The following is a 26,954-nucleotide window of genomic DNA, read 5'->3' on the forward strand; positions in this document are numbered from 1 at the left end:
CCATATAATGTCAAATGTTTAGATTTTTGTTTGATGATTATTCAAAGGTTCAAGATTAATTACAATGTAAAAAAGATACAGTAATCAGGCAAATTATAGAAAAAAATTAGCCCGAATTTACTCTACACTTTCTAAAATCTTCAATTTACACAGTGTATTTAATATCTATAAGAAAGATTTTTAATCCCCAAAAATATAGCAATTTGATGTATTTGTGACACATATACATTCCTATCTACCACTTATTCATTTTATTTTATGGTATTTTAAACTAATGGTATTTACTTTCTAGTGGCAATTACAAATATATATATATATATATATATATATATATATATATATATATATATATATATATATATATATATATATATATATATATATATATATATATATATATATATATATATATATATATATATATATATATATATATATATATATATATATCACATACAATCTTCACAAGCACCGGACAAATTCAATTCAACTTACCCTTCAATATAACCAAGAATAATTAATAAACCTTCCACAAAATTATGAGAAAATCATACTTAAAATATTCATAGACTTGAAACGATTTCAATACATTATTTATGAGATAAACATGAAATCAATATACATGTATAATGAACATGCCATAATGAATCTAGACATTCAATGCTTAATATATGAATATCAGAAGGACTAATAAATGCCTATATACATGTACATGTAGTTATATACATGTAGGTCTTGGTATTATGCTATTGGATATTTCACATTTGTCGACTGAGTTTTGAAATCAATAAATACCTACACCCATTTATGAGTATATGCCCCGGGCATAAATAACTATGATTTAAATTGTCATAACTGTCCCTGGGCTTCTGTAATTCTTCGATAATGTTCACAGTTTGTAGATTTTACAAAACGACCCTCTCGGGGTTTTCTACGGGAAATGATCTGAGCATGTTGACATTCGCTACCGAACTGCGAATTTTATTGCTATTGTCGCAATTCAAAAAAATTTTACGAAATAAATTGTTTAATTAAATAGAAGTAGATTTCAACATTACTTAAACTGATAAAGTAACCAATAGATTTTCCTTTGGTTCAATTAAATATGAAGTTCTCATTTTGCAACTTGCAAAATTTATGGAAACCCATTGACGACGTAAAATGCTGAAGTGAAAGCATCATAATAAAATGTAGATGTCATTTTATTCAGACTGACCCCCGAGGGAAGGAGGGGCTACAATAGATGACCAAAGTTTTACATGGGAAATCACAGGAAAAAAAATCATTCCAATTTTTTTCTCTCAAGAAGTACTCGATCAGAAGAGCTGGTATTCATGTGAAAGCTTCATTAGATAGAATACGTTCAAGTGTGTTCAAATCATGACTCCTAGGTAGGGCTGGGTCACAGTGGGCGATCAAAGCTTTACATAGGAATATATGCAGAAAAACATATAAAATTCTTCTCAAAAATAACATCACCGTCACTATAGCTCAGTCGGTGGAGCACTAGCTCCGTGATTAGAAGGTCATGTGTTCGAATAACGGCCGCGACTGACCTAAGTCGATATCAAATCGGTAGCAACTGTTCGTTCCCCAAGTGCTCGGCACTTTGAAGTGAAAGTTGCGGGTCATTCGGATGAGACTTTAAAAACCGAGGCCACTTGTCACGGTAGATGTTGGCACGATAAAGAACCCTCACTGCTCAATGGCCCTGATTGCCGAGTAAAGGACAAAATTTTAATCCCATCATCGGTATATGCTGACGTCTCTATATGAGTGAAAAATTCTCGAATGAGACGTGAAACAACATACAATCAATCAATCAATCTCAAGAACAACAAGTCCAAGATTATTAATAATTATATGGAAACATCCACAGGTAATGTTGATTATAGTTTTTTCAAATCACGACCTCTCTAGGGTGGGGCCGAGATGGGCGATCCGTTTATCATAGAATTGTACAGAGAATTTCTTTAAAATCTTCTTCTCAAGAACAGCAAAGCAATAATCATCCATATCTATATGGAAGCATTGTCATATATTGTCAAGTGACAAGTACTGATGGACGACAACATAATATGTGTAGTGAAGGTAGGTAGACATTGTCGCCGTCTACAATATGAACAGGAAGACAATTAGTACCGTCACAATCGCGCTGCATGATTTAGCATACGAGACACGCCAGAGTTATTTATACATCGATTACATTCACAAAACTACAAAAAAAAAAAAAAAAAAATCTTTAAGCAAAAACATATTTGGAGCAACAATATGTGCAGAGAAGATAGGTTACATAATGTCACCAGCGACAATATGTACATGTACATGTTAAACTTTTCGCCGACGACAATATGCACAAAATGACAATATGTACCGTCACAGGGGGGTTAGATGCAAATACCGTGAATATTTGTGTGATTCATATGGATCTAAGTGTGTTAAATAGGTATTCCGATTTATTTCGTCGATTATATCTTCTGTTGTCAGCTATTTATATATCCCGGTCGGCCTTTGCTCTCTCATTCATGACAAAATAATGCAAAAGAACAACAGAAAAGTGAATACCTCAAAACATCATAATTTTACAGATAGAATGCTAGCGTTTAATTATATTTAAAAAGCGATACTAGGATTTTGTGGTAATTTTTTTTTTTTCATGAATTAATGGCCGTCTCTTATTAATATTTATTATTGTTCCCATTTTTCCATATATAAATCCTTATAAGTTAAGTCATTGATGTTCTTTTTTGAAATAAAAAAAAAATCAATAAGATCATATTCTCATTATGTTTTGTCAAAAATCAAGTGTAATATATTTCCAGGCCAAAAACAACAGTTTCTGTATTTTCCTCACTAGGATGCTTATTCACCTCGTCTTCATTCTGGCCTAAATATGATTTTCAGGAACAAAAGGAACCATTCTATAATTTTTTAACCTATGTCTAATGATTCATTTCCTGAAACTGAAACTACAATTTAAATGTACGAAAAGGCAGAACTCTTTCAGAAAATAGCAAAAACTGTTGTATTTTTTCTTTATATTAAATATTGAACAGAAATATGCCATATTGAATACGATATGGACGATATGCAGATCAGCAAATTTTTACAAACTTACGTCCCTACAAACTTGTAATTTTGCTTACCGACGAATAACCCCCATACAAACAGTAATGATTCAAGAGTAACGATCTTCAAAGGTATACATTAAAGACTTTCGGTCCGTGTGAGTCCTCATTTGAAAGGAGGAGTCCATTTTTCTTGAATTTTCGATAGAACTGAGAGAAATATTTTTTTTTATTCAATGTGTTTTTAAAAAATTATTTCTCTTTTTGAGATATTTAGGCCAAACTCTAATTTACAGATGATCCTTTTGGGTTTTTATAGTGTAAAATATAGATTCTCTGTCAGGTGATAATTTACAATTATGGACTCTCTTGATGGTGAATATGCATGATGACATCATTTTTATTAACGAAATTCTGTCGCAGAAAGAATTAAAACGTTCAGATTACAAGCTATAACTTCCTTGTTTCCCTTTATCGTGTAAAACATCATGTCCCTTCGGCAATATTTCAGCTATGTTTTGGGGAACGCGGCTATGTTAAGGCTGTCTATGGCGTGTAAAACGTTGCTTTGTTCGATAATCTTGTGATGTATATTCAAAATCTTGTGATGTATGTTCAAAATCTTGTGATGTATATTCAAAATCTTGTGATGTATGTTCAAAATCTTGTGATGTGTATTCAATATCTTGTGATGTATATTCAAAATCTTGTGATGTATGTGCTATATCTTGTTATGTATATTCAAAATCTTGTGATGTATGTTCTATAATCTTGTGATGTATATGCAATATCTTGTGATGTATATTCAAAATCTTGTGATGTATGTTCTATAATCTTGTGATGTATATTCAAAATCCTGTGATGTATATTCAAAATCTTGTGATGTATGTTCTATAATCTTGTGATATATATGCAATATCTTGTGATGTATATTCAAAATCTTGTGATGTATGTTCTATAATCTTGTGATGTATGTGCAATATCTTGTTATGTATATTCAAAATCTTGTGATGTATATTCAAAATCTTGTGATGTATATGCAAAATCTTGTGATGTATGTTCTATAATCTTGTGATGTATATTCAATAATCTTGTGATGTATATGCAATAATCTTGTGATGTATATGCAATAATCTTGTGAAGTATGTGCAATAATTGCATTTTGGGTAATATGACGCAATGGTGTTCTAGTTAAGTAAGGACAATTTTCATTGGTTGGAAATAACGAAAGTAGCGGGCTGATGCATACGTAGATCAATTGGACTTTCATTTCTTTCGTTTTGATCGCGGAAATATTACCGACTCGGCGTTAAGCAATAATTATCAATCAGTCTCTCGTTTTGATACAAAGAAAAGACACATAAGATATGGATTATATATGCTGGTATATCAGTGAGGAAGATGTAAATGTAATTAACATGACTCTTTTGAAAGAAGTTGCACAATTGAACTTCAATATTATCCTTTTGTCACCTGTTCAACTATTATATACATGTACTTAAGTCTATGTTCTCCCAATATTTCTGATGGAAGCTTTGTATTTTGTAGATTCGTTATTGGTTAAGAGTGAAATTGACCATTTTATGTGTTTTAAAAAATTCTTGCACTCATCAGGTTGCCCGCATGGCGCAGTGCTTAGAGCATCTGCTCTAGATTTGCTTGGTGCAGTGGTTAGAGCATCTGCTCTAGAGTCCCCAAGTAAGGAGTTGATCCTTATGTCGTGGGTTTGAATCCACTGTGGGACGTGGAGACCGGTCCTTTGGATGAGACCGTACAAACCGAGGTCCCGTGTCACAGTAGGTGCTGGTATGAAAAAGATTCCTCCCTGCTCAATGGCCCTAAGTGCCAAGCATAGGACAACATTTGCAGCTCTCCATTGGCAAGTGGTGGCACCTCCATATGAGTGAAAAATACTCGAGAGGGACATTAAACAACATACAAACAAACACACTTATCAGTTGGACAGCAATCAATGGCAATGAGTACTTCACTTATTCCTTTGACAATATAAGTATTTTAAATACACAGGTTACTTGTTGCAATATTTAATTGATCATGTTTTACAAATGAATGATTAAAAATTAGACATTATGCAGAAAGTGTATTTTTACATGTCACTGAACTACACGTGTATGGAATTTACTACCAAATTTTGTATGTCCATGCACTAAAAAGGTACTGAATTAAAATCTTATTTATTTATTTATTTATTTTTTTTTTTTTACAAAATCTCCTTCCCTTTATTTATCTCAGATTTACACTGTCATATCAATTACTGAACAGAACATAGACCAACATAGTTTGTCAAAGTTTCTAGTTTTCTCTTGGTGCTGGAATATAGGTACTGTAGTAAAAATTTATAGCAGTGCAATGTTTTTTGTACATTCCTTATCCTACACAATTCTTATAATAATTAATGACACTGTTGACAAGGGTCCCAACCAAGAAGATGCAACATGTCTTGTTACACATGTGTTGACCTTGAATCTGGTGGTAGTAGGCAAGGTCAGTTTTCAGATGTAAAGAATCTTCCCCGTATTCTGAAATATGAAAATAGAATTTATGTAAACTAAGGTAAATTTTTTACAGATAAATTTCGCCAAGTAGTCGGTGATAGCCCAAAGGTGCACTGGAGTAATAAACCTTTTTATATTATAAACAATAACATGTACCTAAGTATAAGTCTTTCAGATAATGGACTGCATCTTCAGCTGTTAATAATGCAGCAGAGTAGGTACACTTGACTTGCACAAACTTGGAAATTGCTGTCCTAGCATACAGAGTCTGGTAAGATACTTCACAGAGAGGGGGATGCAGAACTTATTATGTGAAACACCTTAAGCACCCAATCAATCCATCAAGCCAAATTCCTGAAAAGTAAACCAAAATATTTCAATCATTGAAAACTAAAACCATGCCCATAGTACATGAATGCCCTGCCCAGTGTTCAATGTAATGCAACATGAAAAGAAATGTGCTTTGCTTCTTTGTTAAAGATGAGGTAAATGAGAGATATTGAGGTCAAGGTCACAGTGAAAGTTAAGTCAGAAAGATGTGACACAGTTGAATAGCTGTGACCAATTTGTGTTAGTGAATGAGGTTTAAAGAAAATCTTGAGAATAGTTTCTTTCAAACTAATATTAGTAAAGACAAAATGTCATGGGGAAGGACAAGGTAAAAAAATAATGGACAGAGTTGGCAAGTTTTCACCAATAAGTTTTATTATATGTGATAAAGATAAAAATATCTTTAATGGTTTCTTTTAAATTTAGTTTAAAATAGTAAGGTCAAAAAGAAGGTAAACAAGAGGCCCATGGGCCACATCGCTCACCTTAGTAACTTTGGCCATGCTGTTCTTTACCAGATTTCCCCCACTGTAATACCTATTGTGGCCCCGCCCTATCCCGTGGGTCATGATTTGAACAATTTAGAATCTACACTACCTGAGGATGCTTCCACATAAGTTTCAGCTTTTCTGGCCCAGTGGTTCTTGAGAAGAAGATTTTTAAAGATTTTTCCTATATATTTCAATGTTAAACTTGAATTCTCTTTTGTGGCCCCGCCCTATCCCGGGGGTCCTGATTTGAACAATTCAGAATCTACACTACCCCAGGATGCTTCCTTATAAGTTTCAGCTTTTCTGGCCCAGTGGTTCATGAGAAGAAGATTATTAAAGATTTTTCTTACATATTTCAATGTAAAACTTGGATTCCCTATTGTGGCCCCACCCTACCCCTGGGGATCATGTTTTTAACAACTTAGAATCTACACTACCTGAGGATGCTTCCACATAAGTTTCAGCTTTTCTGGCCCAGTGGTTCTTGAGAAGAAGATTTTTAAAGATTTTTCCTATATATTTCAATGTAAAACTTGGATTCCATATTGTGGCCCCACCCTACCCCCGGGGGTCATGATTTTAACAATTTAGAATCTACACTACCCCAGGATGCTTCCACATAAGTTTCAGCTTTTTTGGCCCAGTGGTTCTTGAGAAGAAGATTTTTTTAATGTCCCCACCCTATTTTTGTCTTTTCATGATTACACATGTATCTCCCCTTGTAAGGGGACTTGGCCCTTTATTTTGACAATTTAAACTCCCCTTCACCCTTGGATACTTTGTACTAAGTTTGGTTAAAATTGGCCCAGTGGTTCTTGAGAAGAAGTAGAAAATGTGAAAAGTTTACGGACAGACGGACGGACGGACGACGGACAATGGGTGATCAGAAAAGCTCACTTGAGCTTTCAGCTCAGGTGAGCTAAAACAGCTAGTCTGCAATTAATTAGTTTTTGCATAAAACAAAACAGTTTTATCTGATTTAATTCATTGATTTTTTCATAAACATTTAAATATATAACATTACACTAAAATTTAAATTTCATTGCATTCAGGATCCTCTATACACTAAAGGAAAAGATTTTTTGGAGACATTGAGAAAATTATAGTGTGTAAAGGTGTAAATGTTGAGCTTATCTATTACATGTTCAACATAGTTTACCTTGCATTTACCCCCAGGAAAAATGTTCAAAGACAATGAAGTACTGATGAACAAAAATCACTGTTGTTTACTTAAATGGGCAAAATACCAGGAAATTAAAGTGTTCAATCTAGTCATCTTAGCCTATTAAAATGTTATAAATGCTTTATTTGATCACAAATTAAGAAATAAACTGTACACGTCAATTTATCTTATTCTAGATCAAAGGGCAGATTACTCTATCTGCATAAAAATACCACAAATCAGAACTCTTTAGTGTGCAGTGTATAGAGGGCTCTTAAATTGTTTGTACATGGCTACACATACTTTTTCTATACAAGTTCAGACACCCATTTGCAGATGCGCACATGCATTACCTTTTTCACTCAAAATTAAGCACAGCTTCAAAGTTGGAGACAGTTATCCTTTGTGTCCTCATGACTTCCCCCATAAGATTTGTTCAATACCCTTTTGGTGCCTCTGTAATATTTGGACAGAATCATTGCATAGCATAACCAGACAAATGGAGCATCTGCTTCAGTAAATTTCACACAAGTCAAGGACCCTCTGTCATAGGAGCAAGAAGGATCTGGTGCTCATGTGACTCTGGCTGCTGAATCCAATCCATAGCTGAAAATATTAAAAACATTTAGTTGATGATGCCAATTAATATTTTAACTCTATAACCTGTGGTTCATAATTTAAAAAAAGTATAAAAATTGGGAATGTTTGCAAATTAATGGTTCTAATGTGTTACTTTTCATTCAAAAAAAAAAAAAAAATCTTACATAGTTCCATGCAAAACTTTGATCCCCTGTTATGGACCAACCCTACCCCTAGAGGCAACAATTTATTAATTTAAAACAGATTAGAATCTACACTACCTCAGGAAGCTTTCTATAAAGTTTCATTTTTTTTCCTAGTAAGTTGTTCAGTAGAAGAAGATTTTTAAAGACTTTTATCCCCAATTGAAAGGCCCCATCTTACCATCCAGGGGTCATGATTTGTACAGTTTAGAAATTTGAAAACCTCATCACAATACATGAGATGCTTAGTTAAGCTTTCAGGTCAGGTGAGCTAAAAAAAAAATCATTCATACACTGTTCCAAATTTTTAACAATAAACCTGACAAGCCTTGCCAATATCTTTCTAAGGAAAATCCTGTACTTATTATCAAATGACATATCTAATGCTCTTTTATTTTAATTTAAAATATACAGAATAATATAATTAGAGTGTTTCAAAGAAGTGTAACCTTCCCTATATTGCATCATTAAAAGTGTAAATAATCTTAAGAGTGGTCAGGTATTTATTTCCTACTAGCATTATAGTTCTTATTGCCTGCTAAGAAAAAAAAAATCCATGAATAGTCAAGTGTGTAAGACTTTGATAGAAATATATGAGTATTTAAATTTCAATGTGTGTGGTAACTGTACATAATCCAGCAAGTGCAGTGTCATGAGCTCATAAACAGGCATATTAAAATGCTAATTAATTATTGATACCCTACCTCTCGAAACTCAAAAGGCATACATGTATGTTGAATTAAATGTCTGGAGTATTTTTTGCAAAGTAGGTCAAAGATCAAGGACATGTAGACTGTTCACATAATGTTGGTATTGACAACAATCAGTGCGCATACTAAATAGCATAGACTTACCTCTTAAATATCAAAAGCCTAACCGGATACATTCATTATGAACTATTTAAAAAAAGTAGTCAAAGGTCACATTCAATGGTCTCAAAGTTTGTAACTATGGTATTTTACAAAAGTCATTGTGCGATGCAAATAATTTGTGCAAAATATCAAATCCAATGTGTGACAGACAGACACCGGGTAAAGTGATACCTAAGTGTCACTCTGCTTTGCAGGTGAGACAAAAATAGCAAGGATAATTTGTTTGTTTGTTGAAAAGTGATTGAAGGATCCTTAAAAGTAGAAATTTTTGCTCATTAATGTACTGCAATTTTTACCTGTATTTTAAAGGACTTGTTGGACATAACTTATGCACCATGGTTTTTGTGTTCCTTCTCATTGATGTCTTCAGATTTTTAAGCCACCAACACTTTACATATGTTTTACATACACAGCATGCATTTATATCTGAAAATGAAAATAAAAATAAACTAGAGGTACTGTGAGCAATGAGCTCACAAAATGATACCCCCTGCCTCCCATGTTATTATAATGGCAAAGTCCATATTTTGCTATGGGAAACCTGAAATATGTGTCCAATTAAAAGTAAAATAGGGGTTGCAAAATGGCACTATATGTAACAAAGATTTTGTAAAAGTCTCATCAAATTTCATTCAGTGGTATAAGAGGAGATGCTGATAAGAAATGGGTATCCCAAAGTATATATATTAATGGATGGTTGTACAGAAAGATGGACAGCTAGACGGACGGACAGATGGACGGACACCTCCATCATTAAACACCCCCCCCCCCACACTTTTCAACCGGGGAGTAAAATAATTATAATTAATTTCATAAAACAAATTAGTACAGAATACACAAGAATAATTAACTGATTCCGTTAATTTATACAGTTTCCATTTTAATCTCTTAACTGATCGAGGAAAAAAAAATCAAATTAATTTCACTTTACAACAGAAGTAGATGTTCGATCATTTAAATTATAAGTACTGTACATGTAAATCTTAATACATATTTTATAATTACCCATACAACAGAGGTGCAGAGGTTGTTTCAAAATGATGTCATATGAAGTTATCCAATGGGCATTCACAGTGCAAGCAGATACTGCGTAACTAGAGTTAACTGGAATAAAAAAAATATAAAAATCATAGTGAAAATTTGGAAGTAAAGACCTGCCTTGATCCACCCACCTCTGGGGGAGGGGGGGGGGGTAAAATAAATTAAGAAATAAATGTAAAAAAAATTTTTTGACCAAAGTATCAAAGAAAAAATTGGACAGAAAACGTCATCAATGCGCGTAGGATGAAAAAGTTTTCCATCCAAATTTTTGTTTGATACTTCGGTCAAAGAAAAAAATATTGGGCTACATTCATTTCTTCGATGAAAAAGTCATGGAAAAGTAAATTTACAATTTAAAAGGGTTAATCTAAAATGCGTAATCATGTACGCGTACAATCACTTTCTCATAAAAAAAATGTTTATGATCATGATGATTCCCTTTTTTTATCAAAATTGCACTCCTATACGTACCTATACCTACAGTGACTTTGTACAACTTTCTTTTCATCTACGCCTGGATGGACATGCAGAATTTCCTCGTTGTACAAAAATTTTAGGACATGTTCACTGCTAACAGGATTCTCAGATTTGCGCAAAAGTTATCGACTTTATCAGTGTAAAATAAAATTACAGACCCCAAGCCCGGACTGAGGACTCTCCTTTTCACAGCGTTTCTACTTTCACTTTGGAGACCAATGAAAAATGTCTTTACAAAGGTATCGAAATTAAGTCGAATATTACCCACAATTCAATTATTGCATATACATCACAAGATTATAGAACATACATCACAAGATTTTGCATATACATCACAAGATTATTGAACATACATCACAAGATTATCGAATATACATCACAAGATTTTGAATATACATCACAAGATTTTGAATATACATAACAAGATATTGCACATACATCACAAGATTATAGAACATACATCACAAGATTTTGAATATACATAACAAGATTTTGCACATACATCACAAGATTATAAACATACATCACAAGATTTTGAATATACATCACAAGATATTGCACATACATCACAAGATTATAGAACATACATCACAAGATTTTGAATATACATAGCAAGATTTTGCACATACATCACAAGATTATAGAACATACATCACAAGATTTTGAATATACATCACAAGATATTGCACATACATCACAAGATTTTGAATATACATCACAAGATATTGAATATACATCACAAGATTTTGCACATACATCACAAGATTATAGAACATACATCACAAGATTTTGCACATACATCACAAGATTATAGAACATACATCACAAGATTTTGAATATACATCACAAGATATTGCACATACATCACAAGATTTTGAATATACATCACAAGATATTGAATATACATCACAAGATTTTGAACATACATCACAAGATTTTGAATATACATCACAAGATTTTGAACATACATCACAAGATTTTGAATATACATCACAAGATTTTGAACATACATCACAAGATTTTGAATATACATCACAAGATTTTGAACATACATCACAAGATTGTTGAATAAAGCAACGTTTTACACGCCATAGCTGTCCGAAGGCTTTATATACATTAGAAATACGCTATTATATTTTGAGCTAGATTTTGATTTCAATTTATAATCTATGTATATATTTGCAGTAAATTTGTGAAGAGAGTTTAATAAGCTATTGTGAAAAAGCAAATTTGTGATGTCACATGACTGTGTTGATCACGTGACGGACACTTATAAATTTTTCCGATGATTGCACAAAAATCCCATCGGCACAAGTGAAAAACAAAATTATTGAGAACAGTTTGTAACATAAGTCAATTAAATGTATTCTTGGGTATATATAAAGTGCTGGGGGCAAGTCTGAGTTTTTCTTCTTAAGAAAATATTTCACGAGAAATTCAACTTACCCACATACAAGGGGGCATTTTCCACTCTTCATCGCAATTTACACAAAATGGGATAAATTACATACGATCCCCCAGCAAAATACAGTTAGAAGACACACTTCTCTAGTAGATTCACATAGAACTTCTTCAGTTTATCTTTATTAATCACTTGTGCCAGTCTAATATATGCATGGTTTATAAATTCTAACTCTGTCTACAGACGTGTAATGGGTGGCGTTTCATATTCATTTTTTTTGTTATTGTTTGAATACGTACATTATCAGAAAGAGAAAAGAATAAAGATATTTATTGCAAATAATAACCATCATAACAGCACATAGAAACTTTAACCAACAATTCAGACACCTGATTTAAACATCAACGTCGAAATAAAATCTACATGCCATGGGAAGGAATGTAAAAGTTATGACAATTTCCCCGTCATGACTGCTCAAGTTTGCAGTGACTTGACGTCATATTATATTATGACGTCATATCTTGGTAGTTCAGAGAAGTAATAACGGCTGGTACACAGTGATATTCATCGGATGTCCCCATACCAAACCAGGTTATACAGAAATAATTTGTGTTCCTTTATGGATATTAACCAATCAGAGGCTAGAATACAAACAAAATTAAATTATTTTATAATATCGAACCTTTTCTGGTAATGAAGTAATGAATAAATACATTCAGAAATCTGAAAACTCCTTTAAAATAATGAAAAAATTTAAAATCACCCATACGTTTATTCTTATATGAGAATTTTCATTTAGATTGCGTTTTGAGCTTCATATGACAAATTTATACACCTGGAAAAAAAAAAAAACATGTGGTACATGTATGTCAGCGTATTTATTTCATCAATAGTTGTCTCTAGATGCTCTCTAGATGCTCATTTCCAATCAAGGCTGGATTTATTAGACCTCCTTTGCCCAAGTAACTAAGATTCGTATGCAACACGTAATATTATTCCCGATGTAGTAGTCAATGATGTCTCGAGCCAAACTTATTAATTAATAGAAAAAAATAGTCTTATTGTTCTATAGTAAAAATTGCAGCAAAAGATAATACAATCACCAGACACCCTATGTTAAATATAATGAAAAAAATTCAACCTTAAAAGCCTAGATACATGGACTAGTAAATTAGCTTTTTGTTCCATTGAGTAAAAAAAATGAATAAATACCTTAAACATTTCTTATCAGAAATTAAAAAAGGCAGTTGAAACATTTCTTTAAAAGAACTTCATTACACGAGAAAAATGAGAGGATAAGGCATTGTTAAAGCAATGTAAAAATATTATTTTCCAAATATTATTCAATAATAATATAATAAAAGAACTCTATAAAATATTTTACATATTCAAACAGACACTCTTTTTCAGGAAAAAACATTTCCTATGTTTCTCTTGCTGGCATAAAAATGAACCCTTAACATCAAGTGAGAAGGGTGATTTCAAAGTTTGGATTTGTTTGTAACATTAGCGTCCAAGATAAATTGCACTTTCTATCGTAATGAAAAAAAAAAAGAGACAATCAATCGTATATGATCCGTGTACAACTGTATCTATTCTACAGTTGAGAAATTTCATGTTTGTTCCCAGAATAGCATTGCTGCAAACATAATTTACAAGTTCAGCTGTGTTTTTGCAAACTCTCCATTCTTCAGGTCTTCTTTTGTTTCAACTGGGTCCTACAAAGAAATCGAGATTCGCAGTTCTTGTTACATATTGGCAGACATTTATCGAGTAAAGAATAACTAAAGGTAAGTTAAGAATAGAAGAGTAACATGCAATGTATAAGGAAAGAGCTTGATGGGAGATAAATCCTACATATTAACGTTTTCCCTATTATTCAGGTAAACAGACTCTCTGTTGTAATAACCTAGCATATAGATAAAATCCCAAATTTAAAGGTGATAAAGTTGTAAGTGCGAGTACATAGTTTCTCTCACCAAATGCAGCAAGTTCATCTTTCCTGTTGTCTTTTCATCTGATGATTTATTTGTTTGACTTCTTTCTTTAAAAAAGAAAATGAAAAAAGAGTTTAGAATTTATTTTAAAAGAAGGGCAAGATAATACAAATACTAGAATCGAAAAAAAAAAAAAAAAAAAAAACCAAACAAACAAAAAACAAAAACAAAAAAAAAAAAACAAAAAAAAAAAAAAAACAAAAACAAAAAAAAAAACACTACATTAAAAGAAGGCCTTTGCTGCATTGTAAATTGATTTGCAAAATACATTCGAATTTTGCTACGTGCGGTCATATTGTAAATTATCTATCAAAAATATATGATAATGAAACTATTGCTTGATGCATACTTACTGATTCGTTTTAGGAAAAAAGAAAATACAATGATGATTGTAATGCCTACGAACGCAGAAGCAACAACAGCGACTATGATGACACTAGGAGTTGTTTCTGCTGCAGCTTTTCTGGGAAAAAAATGAAACATATCTTGCTTTTAAGATAACATGTGAAATTATTATCCCACGAAAGCCATTCTTGACCAAGGTACAGCAAAGATCAACAATGGTTTTCAACGAGAACAATTTCACATGGTACTCTAAAATCAGGTTTATTTTTTTTTTATACTTAACGTAGATTTCCTATAAAATATGACATGAACTTAAGAGATAAAGATTTCTTAATATTTATATTCAGTTTTCTTTTAAGTCAAAGAAATTAATGGAAATATCAAAAGCCTAATATAAACTTAAATTGACAGTACGGCGCATCTCATCAAAAAACTGACTAGATAAAATTTTCCGACAAGATTTGGAATTTTTTTACTACTCATAAATGTATAAACTTTCAGAAAATTACAACTTTTACAATTAAATAATTTGGATTATTTCATTAAAATTAATAGTTATTTATGGGACGTAAATATATACATCGCAACGTGTTCGGGGTTTCACATTCCATGCTATGCACGCATGCATAGTTTTCATAAACAAAAGAGCATGGTTAGAGAGGGAATCCCGGTAGGCCTGCTACATTGACAAAGTCGACCAAAAAGAAAAAGAAACTGAAAATAGAACTTGAAAAAGCAACTTTCCTGACTACGCGGGTATGTTAAGGCTACACCCAGAGATATCCTACTTGCCTTTACAATATGACGTCATAGTAAGCTGTATGACGTGATCTTTAGAAATAATGATTTCTTAAAATCTATATTTAAAGCTTAATTTCAGATCCAAGAAATGAATGGAATCATTCAAAAACATAATATAAACTAAATCTAGTCGTTTTTGGGTGGTATAAATAGCTAAGTATTTCTCACGGGGGTTAAATACCAAACCCATGACGTCATATCTATTGATCAAATATTTGCCGAGTGAAAATGAAACGTGACGAGAATTCATGTAAACAAATATATGAAATGGGAGTTTTAAAGCATATACATTGAATGTTATGTGTGATTCATAAGGAATTAAAGATTAAGAATCAGATACGCTGATATATTCTTATCATGATTTCTTATAATGAACAGAGGCAGTGCTTTGAAATCCCGATCAGCCTTTCCTCTGTCGCTCTATAACAACAAAGATGCAAAAGTTCAACACTACGCCGCATACTGTGAAATATAATTTTTGTTTGTATCGAAAGCTTGTATTCTATTGTACTTGGAAAGTGCTGCTAGAATCGTGTGATTAACAAAAATGATGACAATTCCTTGATCGTATGTATTGAATGTAAAAATTTTGGTAAGGTTTCATGCGAAACTTTAGAATAATTTTTTCTGTGTTTGGAGAGTAGGATTCTAGCAGCACTTTTCATGGTCTAGTAATGTTTTTACATAATTATTTTCACAAAAAGAAATGAATTATCCCCGGGGAAGTGTTGAACTTTTCACTTTTTCATTAAGGTAATTTTTCTATTTATAGACGTCACGTGATGACGTCGTAGTGGAGTGCTTCTATTAGCCTCAGACTCAATGACGTCTATACAATGGATAATAATAGTAAATGTTTTATCTATGGCTTTTCCGATTTATTAATGTTACATTTTACGAAAAAAGTCTTAATACGCCGAAATGTGATCTGTGTACTGCCTTAACGTACCCGCGTAAAATTTAGTTTGGGGGTTAATATAATCGCTGGATAAGGAAGAAACGGGAACTCGGCGACACTCACGCAGGGCTCTCGAAGCCTGACGAAAGTTCTATTCGACAGGTTTGTTGATACTTGTTCAGTTGTTATCATTTCTCATTTTTCCTTCGCTTTCAAAGAAAAAAAATAGTGTAATCTCAACATAAAAAATACATCTTTGACTTATAAACATTGTTGCCATTTGAAATGCTAATTTTTTTAACTGTGCAGAAACATATTTTGTTTGACATTTGCCGCGATAACGTATGATTAGTTTGTGTTTCCTTTCTCGAACCCCAATAGACAAAACGTAAACATTTGTACTTTTAATTTCTGTTAAATTCGCCTGAATGCAGACTAAAATCTTTACGATTATTATTTTAGATTATTTATCAGATAGTTATGATAATTTGTGTTTTTGAAATTTGCTTTCACCTACTATTCATTATAAATGTAAACTCTACAGTGTAGGCACGTGCCGTTTTAGAATTCACGTGGTACAAATAAACAGATCTAAGATTGCTCCAGTTCGTACGACCCTTGATTTTCCGGCAGATTCTAATTACGTTAATTTTGTTTGAGTAGAGAATATTTCTGTTTCTCAAACTGCTTACATCAACTTTATACCTTATTTCTTAATGACATATTGGGTAAATTTGGATGAAAAAGCACATATTTTGCAGCAGTACTGTCGCTTTAATATTGTCGTTTTGGGACGGTATAAATAAGCAAATGACGGGGGTTATATTCCTAAACCAGGAAATCATAACTGTTGATTTAAGATTTTCCGAGTGAAAATGAAACTGGGCGAGAATTAATGTCAACAAATATATGAAATGGGATTAAAAAGCATACACAGTTAATATCATATGTGATTCGTATAGAATTAAAGTTTAAGAATTACGTATCATATAATGCTAATTTATTTTCATCATTTTTTTTTTCTTATAATGACGACGGGCAGTGTTTTGAAATTCCGGCCCAAGACCATAAACTGAGAACAGACTTAAAGAGGTTCGCTCCTGAGATTTGGAGCAGATTTTTGTCTTGACCTATATTTAAAAGAAAATGTATAATGTTTTAGTTCTTACAATAAATTTGGATTTACAATACCAATTAAACTATATTCAGTTAAAACCCCAGGATCAAATTCCATACCAGAAGCATTTACTGGGAAACAATATTTTGTGTATAACTGTACAGAATTTTAATGTAACGTCAAGCGGATCGATAGGTTTTTGACATTAGTCATTGTGCAGTAAGCAGCCCAGTTTTTACTTCGATAAAAAAGTTTGTTTTTTTTATCCAATCATATACCGTTTATACATGTACATGTCACCAGATTAAAATTATATTTATATAAAACATTTGATCATTTTCCTTTGGAAAAATGGGACTTTTTTCATGATCTCAGCCCATTTTCATAATTCATTAAATATATCTACTAAGCAACAGATACGTGTCTTCATTTGAAATTTGCATTTTCTATCGCATGTTTTACACAAAGCTACCACATGGTTTACACTGTCCTAATGTGTGAAAACATTTTGATTTATTTCATACTTTAACGCAGAAATCGATGTGACGTCATCATGTGTAAATGAAAACGATATCCTATGGCTTACATCCATGACATGAGTAAACTTGTGATAAAACAAAAATTATAATTGTGAGAAAACTCAATAGACATTAGAAACAGCCAAATGCAAGAAAGTCAAAAATTATGTTTCTTTACTTGTGATTGTTGTTCTTTGAAGTTTCATTAGAATTCAATGTGTTCAGTGTTGTAGGCAGTTCTTTAACTCTAGAAGTTGTGGCAATGGTGAAATAACAGTCAGGATCTATTCATAAAAATAATTAAATCTAGAATATTTTGACAGAAAATGCATTTGTTTTTCCAAATATTCCTGGATATCTTCATAAATTGAAGCTATGTCCTTGAGTCAGTAGGTCAATTGTCTTCTGCATTTGTTCTCAAGTATCAACAAGTCTAAAAGAGATTTCGCTCGCTCCGTGATTGGGAGGTCGTGTGTTCGAATCATGGCCGCTACTGATCTAAGTCGATTAAAAAACTGGTAGCAACTGTTCCTTTGTCAAGCGCACGGCTCTTTGAAGTGAAAGTTGCGGGTCATCTGGATGAGACCTTAAAAACCGAGGCGTGGCACGATAAAGAACCCTCACTGATCAATGGTCCTGAGTGCTAAGTGAAGATCTAAATTTGAAGCCCTTCACCGGAATATGGTGACGTCTCTATATTAGTGAAAAGTTCTCGAACTGGACGTAGAACAACATACAATCAATTAAACAATCTGAAAGATTTTTTTCCCAATATTTGAATAAGAATTTTATCATTCTACCTTAAGTAACCTTATCCTTAACATTGCATAGGGTTCAAGGAACATCTCCAGGCAACCAGCAGTCAGGCAGAGAAAAATCTTTCTCTTTCATTATAATTAAGGTCTCACAACATAGAATTCGAAAACTGTTCAATATTGTTTACCTACTTTCATTGACCATAAAGATTTTTCATCGAACCAAAATCAAACATTTCGGAAATTGTGATATCAGAAACAACCTTCACAAATCTAAAAATATTTCAATCCGTTGTTTGAGAGTTAAACATGTACATGTTTTTAGACAGAAATTGTCACGGTAGGTTGACAGACAGATAGACAGACAGGTAGCAGACGGGCATCAGTCCAAATGTCTCTCTTCCTGAATTCAAATCCTTAGAGCAGCTAAGACAAAACATTATGATGAAATAAGTTGAATTCAATGTAAAGCAATGTTAAATAGGTAGAAAAATGTACGCATTTATGTATGTGGAAATATGGCAATCTTTTAGAATTTATTACACATATATCCCATAGTGGAGTTATATGGGTTTGGACATGGTGGATCAAATGCAGAACAGTTTGTTAAGAAGCTTCTGCGAATAGTCTTTAGTTCTTTGTTGAACTCAGTACACTGTTCACCTGTTAACACAAAAAAATATTATATCATACTCAGTCTACAATTACTGTCAATACCCTTTTAACAATACAAAATATTACACACGATGTTGAAAGCATATGTTTATATTTTTATATTAGTATTTTGTTATGAATGTCTTACCAAAAATAAATTTCGAAGGCGCACATACTTCAACTAATCCAGTCATCCATTCATTAAGAACACAATGATATTGGAATGATGTACAATTGTGTTTAAACGTATTGCAATTTTTCCGCTTCGCTGCAGCATTGTACTCATTTTGTGTACTCGGACATAGTTTTGTCGGCTCTACGGTTTGAGAAGAATATTCACATGCTCTGCTTGGTAGTTCTGCGATGCTAAAGTATGGTAGAGGGATAATAAAAATCAGGAACGAATTCTGCAAACACTAAAATAAAACAAGAAATGCATGTTGATAACTATGTACATTTAAGGTTAATACCATCCTTAGGGCTAGTTTGCCACATGCCAGTCACCAAGCACTGAAATGACAAAAACATATATTTTGGTGTTCCTAATAAATATAGTGCAAAAAATAAAATAAATATTCAGGTCTTTCACAAACAATCAAAAAAATTAAGGGACAAATTTGGACGTCAATATTTGCAATTACAGATTTTTTTTTTTTTTTTTTTTTTTTTACATGTAATATTTTGGAAAGATAAAGGTTTGTTATATGCGAAAAATAAACTATTGGTTAATTTATTTTAAAAAAAATCTCTTAAGAACTCAAACTATATATCAGAGGATTGAAATAAAAGAGACAATACTTTGAGTAAAGTGATATCAAATATAAAACATGGATATCTTCCATAAACATATCTTTATAAATGCCAAAAGTATGTGGTCCAATTTGTAAAAGCGAAGGATACTCTTCTCTTTACAGTTGCAAGTAAAGGGATGATCTTGTGTCACATATTTGAAATTGACAGCTTGACCTTTAAGAACTGAGGTCACATGTCGCAGAAGATGCTGGTACAAAAAAATCCTCACAGTTAATGGACTTAATTAGCGACTACATGTCGAAATTTGCAGCATCCCAGTGGAAATTAGTTGTTTCTAATAAGAGTGAAATATCCTCGAAGAAATCGAGGTACATTAAACAACAACCTTGAACAACAGTACTAAATCACGCAGCCAAGCGCATATTATCTATGACTGCCTTTAATCTAAACTTCGATTCTTCGGGCTAAAGCTTACTACCTTATCCACCACACCTTTACAGTATACTGTAATAAACATTACATATAATTCACTTATTGAATTTTAGTTACATGTAAATATTTTCATAAATTAATAAGTTTCACTACAGTAATTTAAAGTTTCATTTATTTCATTTAGTTTATCAAATTGTTTAAGTTCTTGATAAAGGAAATAAAGAATGGAATTATTTACTTTTATTATAAAATATCAGAGTATTTTCCAAAGTAATCGAAATTCACCAAAAAATCTTAGCACAATATTTAGCTACAATTTACAACAATGAAAAATATTTAATTAATTAATTAATTAATATTTTGCTATAGTTAACTGTAGTAAATCAAAGTTCCACAGAATTTGCTATAATAAATCGAAAAACAACGTTTTTCCACCCAAAAAAAAAAATGAGTTCTGAAGTATTCATTGTAGCATTTTTTTTTTAAAATTCGTAAATCAAATATTAAAGTTACTAAATGTAACGAATAAAAATGTTTGTAAATGAAAGTTTCAGGTATTTTCTACTGTAAATCGAAGCCAGGTGTATACTTGACACTATAGTAAACACTAGATAACGATAGTTTTTTTTTTTTTTATTTTTTTTTTTATTTTTTTTTTTTTTTTTATGTCAAAGTTAAGTAAAGCATACTCACTTTCATCTTCGTCTTTGAGATTTCGTCTTTAAAACAAAAAAGACATCTTTCTTGAAGCATTTAATATTTCTGTAGAAAGTAAAAAAAAATATTTTTTAAACACAATTTAAATTTAAATTAAGTATATTTTCCAATGCAAGCATTCCCCTCTCTCTATTCATGTACATGCAAATACATGTAATGTTGTCCTTTCATTACACAAGTACTCATACATGTTCTCGTTTTGATGAACGATTGATTCAGAAGCCTGTACAGTTTTCGAACGAGTCAGATTACTTTCTTTATTATACTATCTTCATTATATCCCTCAGGGAGAGAGAATTTCAGTGGCAAAATATGTTTTTGACACGGTATAAGTAATTCCAAGTAAATAAAAGAAAAGAAAAAAATGTCAAATACCAAGGGAAATGATTTTTATCACTTATTTTCTGCTTGTAACATATTGATAAAGATACACCCCATAAGCCTTTTACTGAATCGGCCCCGACAAAATAAAATTTAATGCCCATGTCAATGTAACAATTAAAATTTTATGCGGATGAGCCATAGTAAAATCTTTGTGCCACAGTAAGATCTGCGATGATCGGAAAATCAGGAACTTAAATTCTCTGTAACTGAAATTTAAATTAAACAAATCTTACATTTTTTTTTTCTATTTTCAATTTAGAACATTTACTTAACTATTAATTGTGTCCTATAGTCTGTGTTCACCTTAAACTTGCAAAATCAATTTTCTGTCAGACCCACACTGGACAAAATGCATAAAGGAACAATGGCATGTCATGTTTTTTCTCACTTGCATGTTACTGTATACATGTTATTGCTTGTCGAATTTTTAATGTCAGACGACACGTTTCTCTAATATTGGCTTTGAATTTTTTTCATTATATACAGAAAAATATACAAAATTCACATTGTCTTGTGATATTTGAACTGTTGTCATAATATCATAAAAAATAAATGCATAAAATTTGTGATATTAACAATTCCCGGGTCTCTAAAATTGGGTTGGCACTTTAAGACAAGTAGGGTGAATTCATCATGCATGGGACACTCTCGCACTTCAATAAATACTAGCGATATTGCTACTGATCAAACATTACAAAATTGAACTTAACATGTAGTATGTGGTTAAAATATAATTTTTTGATACAATTGTGTTCTATTTATTGAGAAAATATCTCTAAAAACCGATTTTTTCGAAATAAGTCAGAATTTGCCATGGATCGGACAATATTAACCATGCATCGGGCATACGGTATTTAAACCAGAAAAAAATATCATACCTTGATTTTGGTGCTTTAAAATGAGTGATATCGAAACATTTTTATCTTTTATCTAAAAGTTAACCTTCTAGTTCAATTTGTTTGAGTATTTCAATCCACAACTGTGAAGAGATTCTAGTTGCATCACATCTCCTTAGAAAGGTTTTACAATGCTAGTAATCTGGCAACTCAGCCTTTGTCTAGTGGGTTATCACCATGGTGAGTACTACAGGCATTGCACTATTATTAAGTTGTGAATTCAGCATTTAACCCGGTTTGCAAGTATTGAAAAACAACCCGAGAATACCTCCTGCAGTTGAGGTGGCAAATTTCCAATGTTCGTACTGGCGCCAGTTCTGGCGTTTTCCTGGCACGTAAAATATTAAAATCGTGAAAAAAAACCTGGAAAACGTTAGATATATCGGACTAGGGTTTTATATGAAAATGGAAGTGATTACCCATGCATCGAAAAGTGTCCCATGCATGGTTAATTTGTGTCCGATGTGCGGTGAAATAAACATACTAGTAAAAAAGTAACTCTAAGAAATATTATACAAACATTGAAGTAAAATTCTTTAAAAATTTCCTTAAAATAACTGATCATTGACAAATTTTACCAAGGTCTGACTCGTTCCGTTGAAGTCCTTTTAAAAGAACGACAACTCTTAAAATTGCAATATTGTAAAATTCTGGTTACTCCCCTTTGATGATGCAAAGCATGACGTAATTTGAAGGCCATTATTGTAGTATTTTTTATCACAACATAAAAATAAAATTAAAAATCGGCATCATTTAAAAGTAAAAGGTATGTGTCCGATGCATGGTTAGGTCACCCTATAGTATCGTAATCAATTATTGATCTGTTGATGTAATGATGATAAATAACGGGCACCCCGAAGGGTATCTTATTATTCCAAAGTTTTTTTTTTTGTTTTTTTTTTTGTTTTTGTTTTTTTTTGTTTTTTTTTTTTAATATGCGAAAAACGTACCGTTACCTTGATCAACTGACAAACTTTCTTTTAAAAATGGTTACATAAATGGATTGTATGGCACACCACAATTTCCTCTGCTCTTCAATGTATGTGTAAATTATGAAGTTATATTTTTTTTTAAAAAAAGGTGTTTTAAAGTTATGTTTGTTTATTTTTAAAATGCTGTATCTGTTGGGCTGGGTGGAGGGGGGGGGGGGGTCTCACGATGTACATGTGTAACAAATTTGTGATACAAAAAGTGTATGTGCATGCATCCGTTTGTACTTCTATGAATAGTGGTTCATTTGCGAACTATTTGATCGCGAAAATCCCGCGAATATTAGCTCCTCGCGTAAAGTTTGCGGCACAGTGAAATTTGAAATGACGGGAGAACCCTGCACATGTTTGACGTCAACTCTGAAATTATTTTTACTTAGAGTGAATTTCAGAAATTATTACCGTTTCAGTTTTTATACCTCGGTGATTTAGAAAAGCATTCCATATTCGCAGATACGATAATTCGAACAAGATACAATGTAGATTTGTCTCACTTTATTTTTCATTTCCCCATACGCAAAATACTCCTCCCCCCAAACAATTCCTGACATTTGTTTTTAGTCAGTGATAATATATGACTGTGCTAAAGTATGTCGTACTACATGTATCAACACTGACGACAATGTACGTATGCTACATTCTATGTCGTATTTGTCACCAGCCTTTAGCATTTATTGACTAAAAATATCGTCGGGGACAATATACTAGTATGAAATATTGCCACCTCACCAAGACGGCTGAATTTGAATTTATAGTAATTGCTGTTAGCATTCAATACTTTCAGATAAAAGGGATAAATCGTTTCAATTGGCAAGATGGATGTTTTTTGCTTGTTATATGCAGTTTCCTTAGTAAAGAATAGCATGTTTGATTTAAATGAGAGAGAGAAAATAAAACAAAAACAACATAGAATCTACGTGGGATAAACTTTTTAATGCGTTCGTGCACATTTGGTTTTCATAAAACTGTATTTATCATTCCATGGATTTTATTTGAATCATAGGCATATAAATGCCTCCAATTCTTCTCTCCACAGCACACGCAAAATCTGGTTTGCCATTTATGATGTAAATAAGGAATTGAGAAGGGGAAGAGCCCTTTCCCATGTCCATCCTTAAGATTGAAAAGTCCTTTTCTCGTTTGAATTTTTGTCATATTTAAGAAAATCTAGTTAAATTACAAACAATTTTAAACTATCCGTTGAATTTGTTTCAAATATATAAAGTGAAACTAAACAAAAATATTGTGAAAGTGCATATTTTTAAGAGGCTGGTTGCATGCAACGGAGCAATTAATTGTTCAAAAAACAAGATTTGATTTACTTCAGATATATACAGAACCTTGCATTTGAATTTCTCTGTATCAGGCGAGCTGTAAAATAGTTATTAATATGCTACTAATTATATCACTTATATTTATGATTTTTACATTTGCTGATAGTTCTTTTTGAATGGCAATGTTTGCGTTGGTGTATGGGGGTATTATACACCGTATCAGAAAATCGAATACCAAATAATTCATGTATATACAACATTTATCACCGTTACCAATTCTAGACACACAAATACAGCTGGGTGTTCTAAATTAGTGCTATCTTAATTTTACTGACTGCTCTTGTTTTTTTTTTTTTTTTCTGAAATCGTAATTTTATCATTTTAATTCATCCACCTTCACAAGATGACGCAAGTCAATTTATCTTCAATTTATCATTCTTTGCCTATTGCTACGGGCTCCTTCGCAAAAAAAAAAAAAAAAAAAAAAAAAAAAAAAAAAAAAAAAGACCCAGAGGCCACGTCTCTCACCTATATCACATTGGCCCACCTCCAATCCATCTACATCTAATACAAACATTCTAGTAACATTTCTTCGGCCTCTTCCCTTCAAAAGTAAACTCAGAGACCCGGGGGCCAAATCTTCGTCTCAGTTACTCTAACCCTGTTGCTTTTTAGAAGATCTTAATGATTTTTTTCACTCTATTTTAGAAAAATGACTCCACATTGTGGCCTCAATTTAGCCTCAGGGGGGTTTATTTCACAAAGAGGAAATTACACAACAGTGGGGTATAAAAATGACTAACATTCTTTCATGTATAAATGCATTGTGTAAAATATATGAACCCCGATATCAGTTGAACCCTAAAAGAAGGATCAATACTTTGAAGGAGAAAGAATCCACACATCGCATGCAATATTTCTTATTTTAGTGAGGCTCTGCTACTCTCTTTGAAAAAAAAGTTTTAATTTCTTCTCTATATCCAGGTAAAACTCTGATCACTTATCGAAGCTCCACCAAAACCCCGTAGACTATGACTAATTATGCACTACGAATGGTTTCTTGCCCATTAACATGACTGAATAACGGCAATGCTGATTTGAAATTTCATAATTTAAAAATATTTTCTTTTAAAATGTTGACTTCCTATTGCGACCACACCATACCCCAGTGTCAGGATTTAAACAGATTGACATCTACACTCCCAGCGGATGCTTGAATAAGCATGGTCAAGCTCTGTTTAGGAGATTTTCTTCAAAGAATTTTTCGCATGTATTCCCATTTTATACTTTTATCACTCATTGTGGCCTGGGACCGTGTATGGTCCGAGCAGAATTGATTCCCCATTCGAATTCCTTGACATGATCGTTCACTAAAATGAATAATTACTGCAGTGTTTTTTTTTTTTTTTTTTTTTTTTTATTATTTTTTTTTTAAGTTGGTTCCGCCTCCATAATTAAATGGAAACTTCTTATATTTTAGACAACCCTACCAACGGGGCCATTAGTTGGACTAATTTAAATTTACACAACCCCACAAATGCTTTCATATCAATATGAACTAATCGTGTCTCTGATCTTCTTGACTAGAATTTAAAGATTTTTCCTTTTTATTTCTACTTAAAACTTCTATTATAGCCCATCATACCTCCAAGTACAATGGTTTGAACAAACATTAATTTACAATCTGCAAGGATGCTTTCACATAAGTGGGTTTTTTTTCTTAATCACGTGGTGACATCCATCCTATTTGGCTTTTTTAAAATTATTCCTTTTCATGCAAACAATTTCCTCAACACAAGGATACTTCATTTCAAAATTTGGTTGACATAAATCCTGACCGGTGGATCTAGAGAAGTTGTCGAAAATGGGAAAAGGTAACAGGCATACAGTGGATCAACTACGATCAGCAAATATCATTTGGTCAGCTAAAAGGATACTAAAACAAATGAGGAGAGGACATTCAATCATGCTTTAAACCAAGATGATTTATTTTAGAAAAAAAAAAATATATGACTTACAGGCCCATGGTTATTATGCAATACACTGCACTTTCATATATACTTTTACAGTATCTTATTTCACATTTATTTTAGAGATATTGGTATTTAAAATTTGAAAGCTCTACATCTAAAACTAATATAAGAAAATGATCATTTAAAGTGTACTTGTGCCTTTACTAATAGCATTAGAATTTTTTACTTATGCTGAAAACACAAAAACAACTTACTGCAATAAATAAATTGTTTTCTTTAAACCCTTTACCTGTAATATTCACACAAACGC

The 26,954-nt window shown here is 32.1% G+C and overlaps 1 protein-coding gene and 1 long non-coding RNA gene across 2 annotated transcripts; both read right to left on the reverse strand.

The window, feature by feature from the left end:
• Nucleotides 1-8,065: 8,065 nt before the first annotated feature.
• On the reverse strand, nucleotides 8,066-10,296 carry LOC133194552 (uncharacterized). The gene is made up of 3 exons (XR_009722113.1): nucleotides 10,227-10,296; nucleotides 9,518-9,647; nucleotides 8,066-8,173 (listed from the first exon to the last, which is right to left on the reverse strand). It is a non-coding gene; the product is annotated as an uncharacterized LOC133194552 (long non-coding RNA).
• A 3,497-nt stretch (nucleotides 10,297-13,793) lies between these two features.
• LOC133195024 (uncharacterized) lies at nucleotides 13,794-21,141 on the reverse strand. Its single transcript, XM_061330910.1, has 7 exons — nucleotides 21,105-21,141; nucleotides 19,375-19,642; nucleotides 19,116-19,235; nucleotides 17,996-18,101; nucleotides 14,492-14,601; nucleotides 14,121-14,185; nucleotides 13,794-13,859 (listed from the first exon to the last, which is right to left on the reverse strand). Exons 1-7 carry the CDS (start codon nucleotides 21,108-21,110, stop codon nucleotides 13,794-13,796), a joined length of 741 nt encoding a protein of 246 aa, XP_061186894.1. The 5' UTR covers nucleotides 21,111-21,141.
• Nucleotides 21,142-26,954: the final 5,813 nt, after the last annotated feature.

The sequence above is a fragment of the Saccostrea echinata genome, unplaced genomic scaffold (assembly GCF_033153115.1).
Source record: "Saccostrea echinata isolate AGI-Se365-2 ecotype Australia unplaced genomic scaffold, CSIRO_AGI_Sech_v1 ptg000029l, whole genome shotgun sequence".
NCBI classification, from domain to species: domain Eukaryota; kingdom Metazoa; phylum Mollusca; class Bivalvia; order Ostreida; family Ostreidae; genus Saccostrea; species Saccostrea echinata.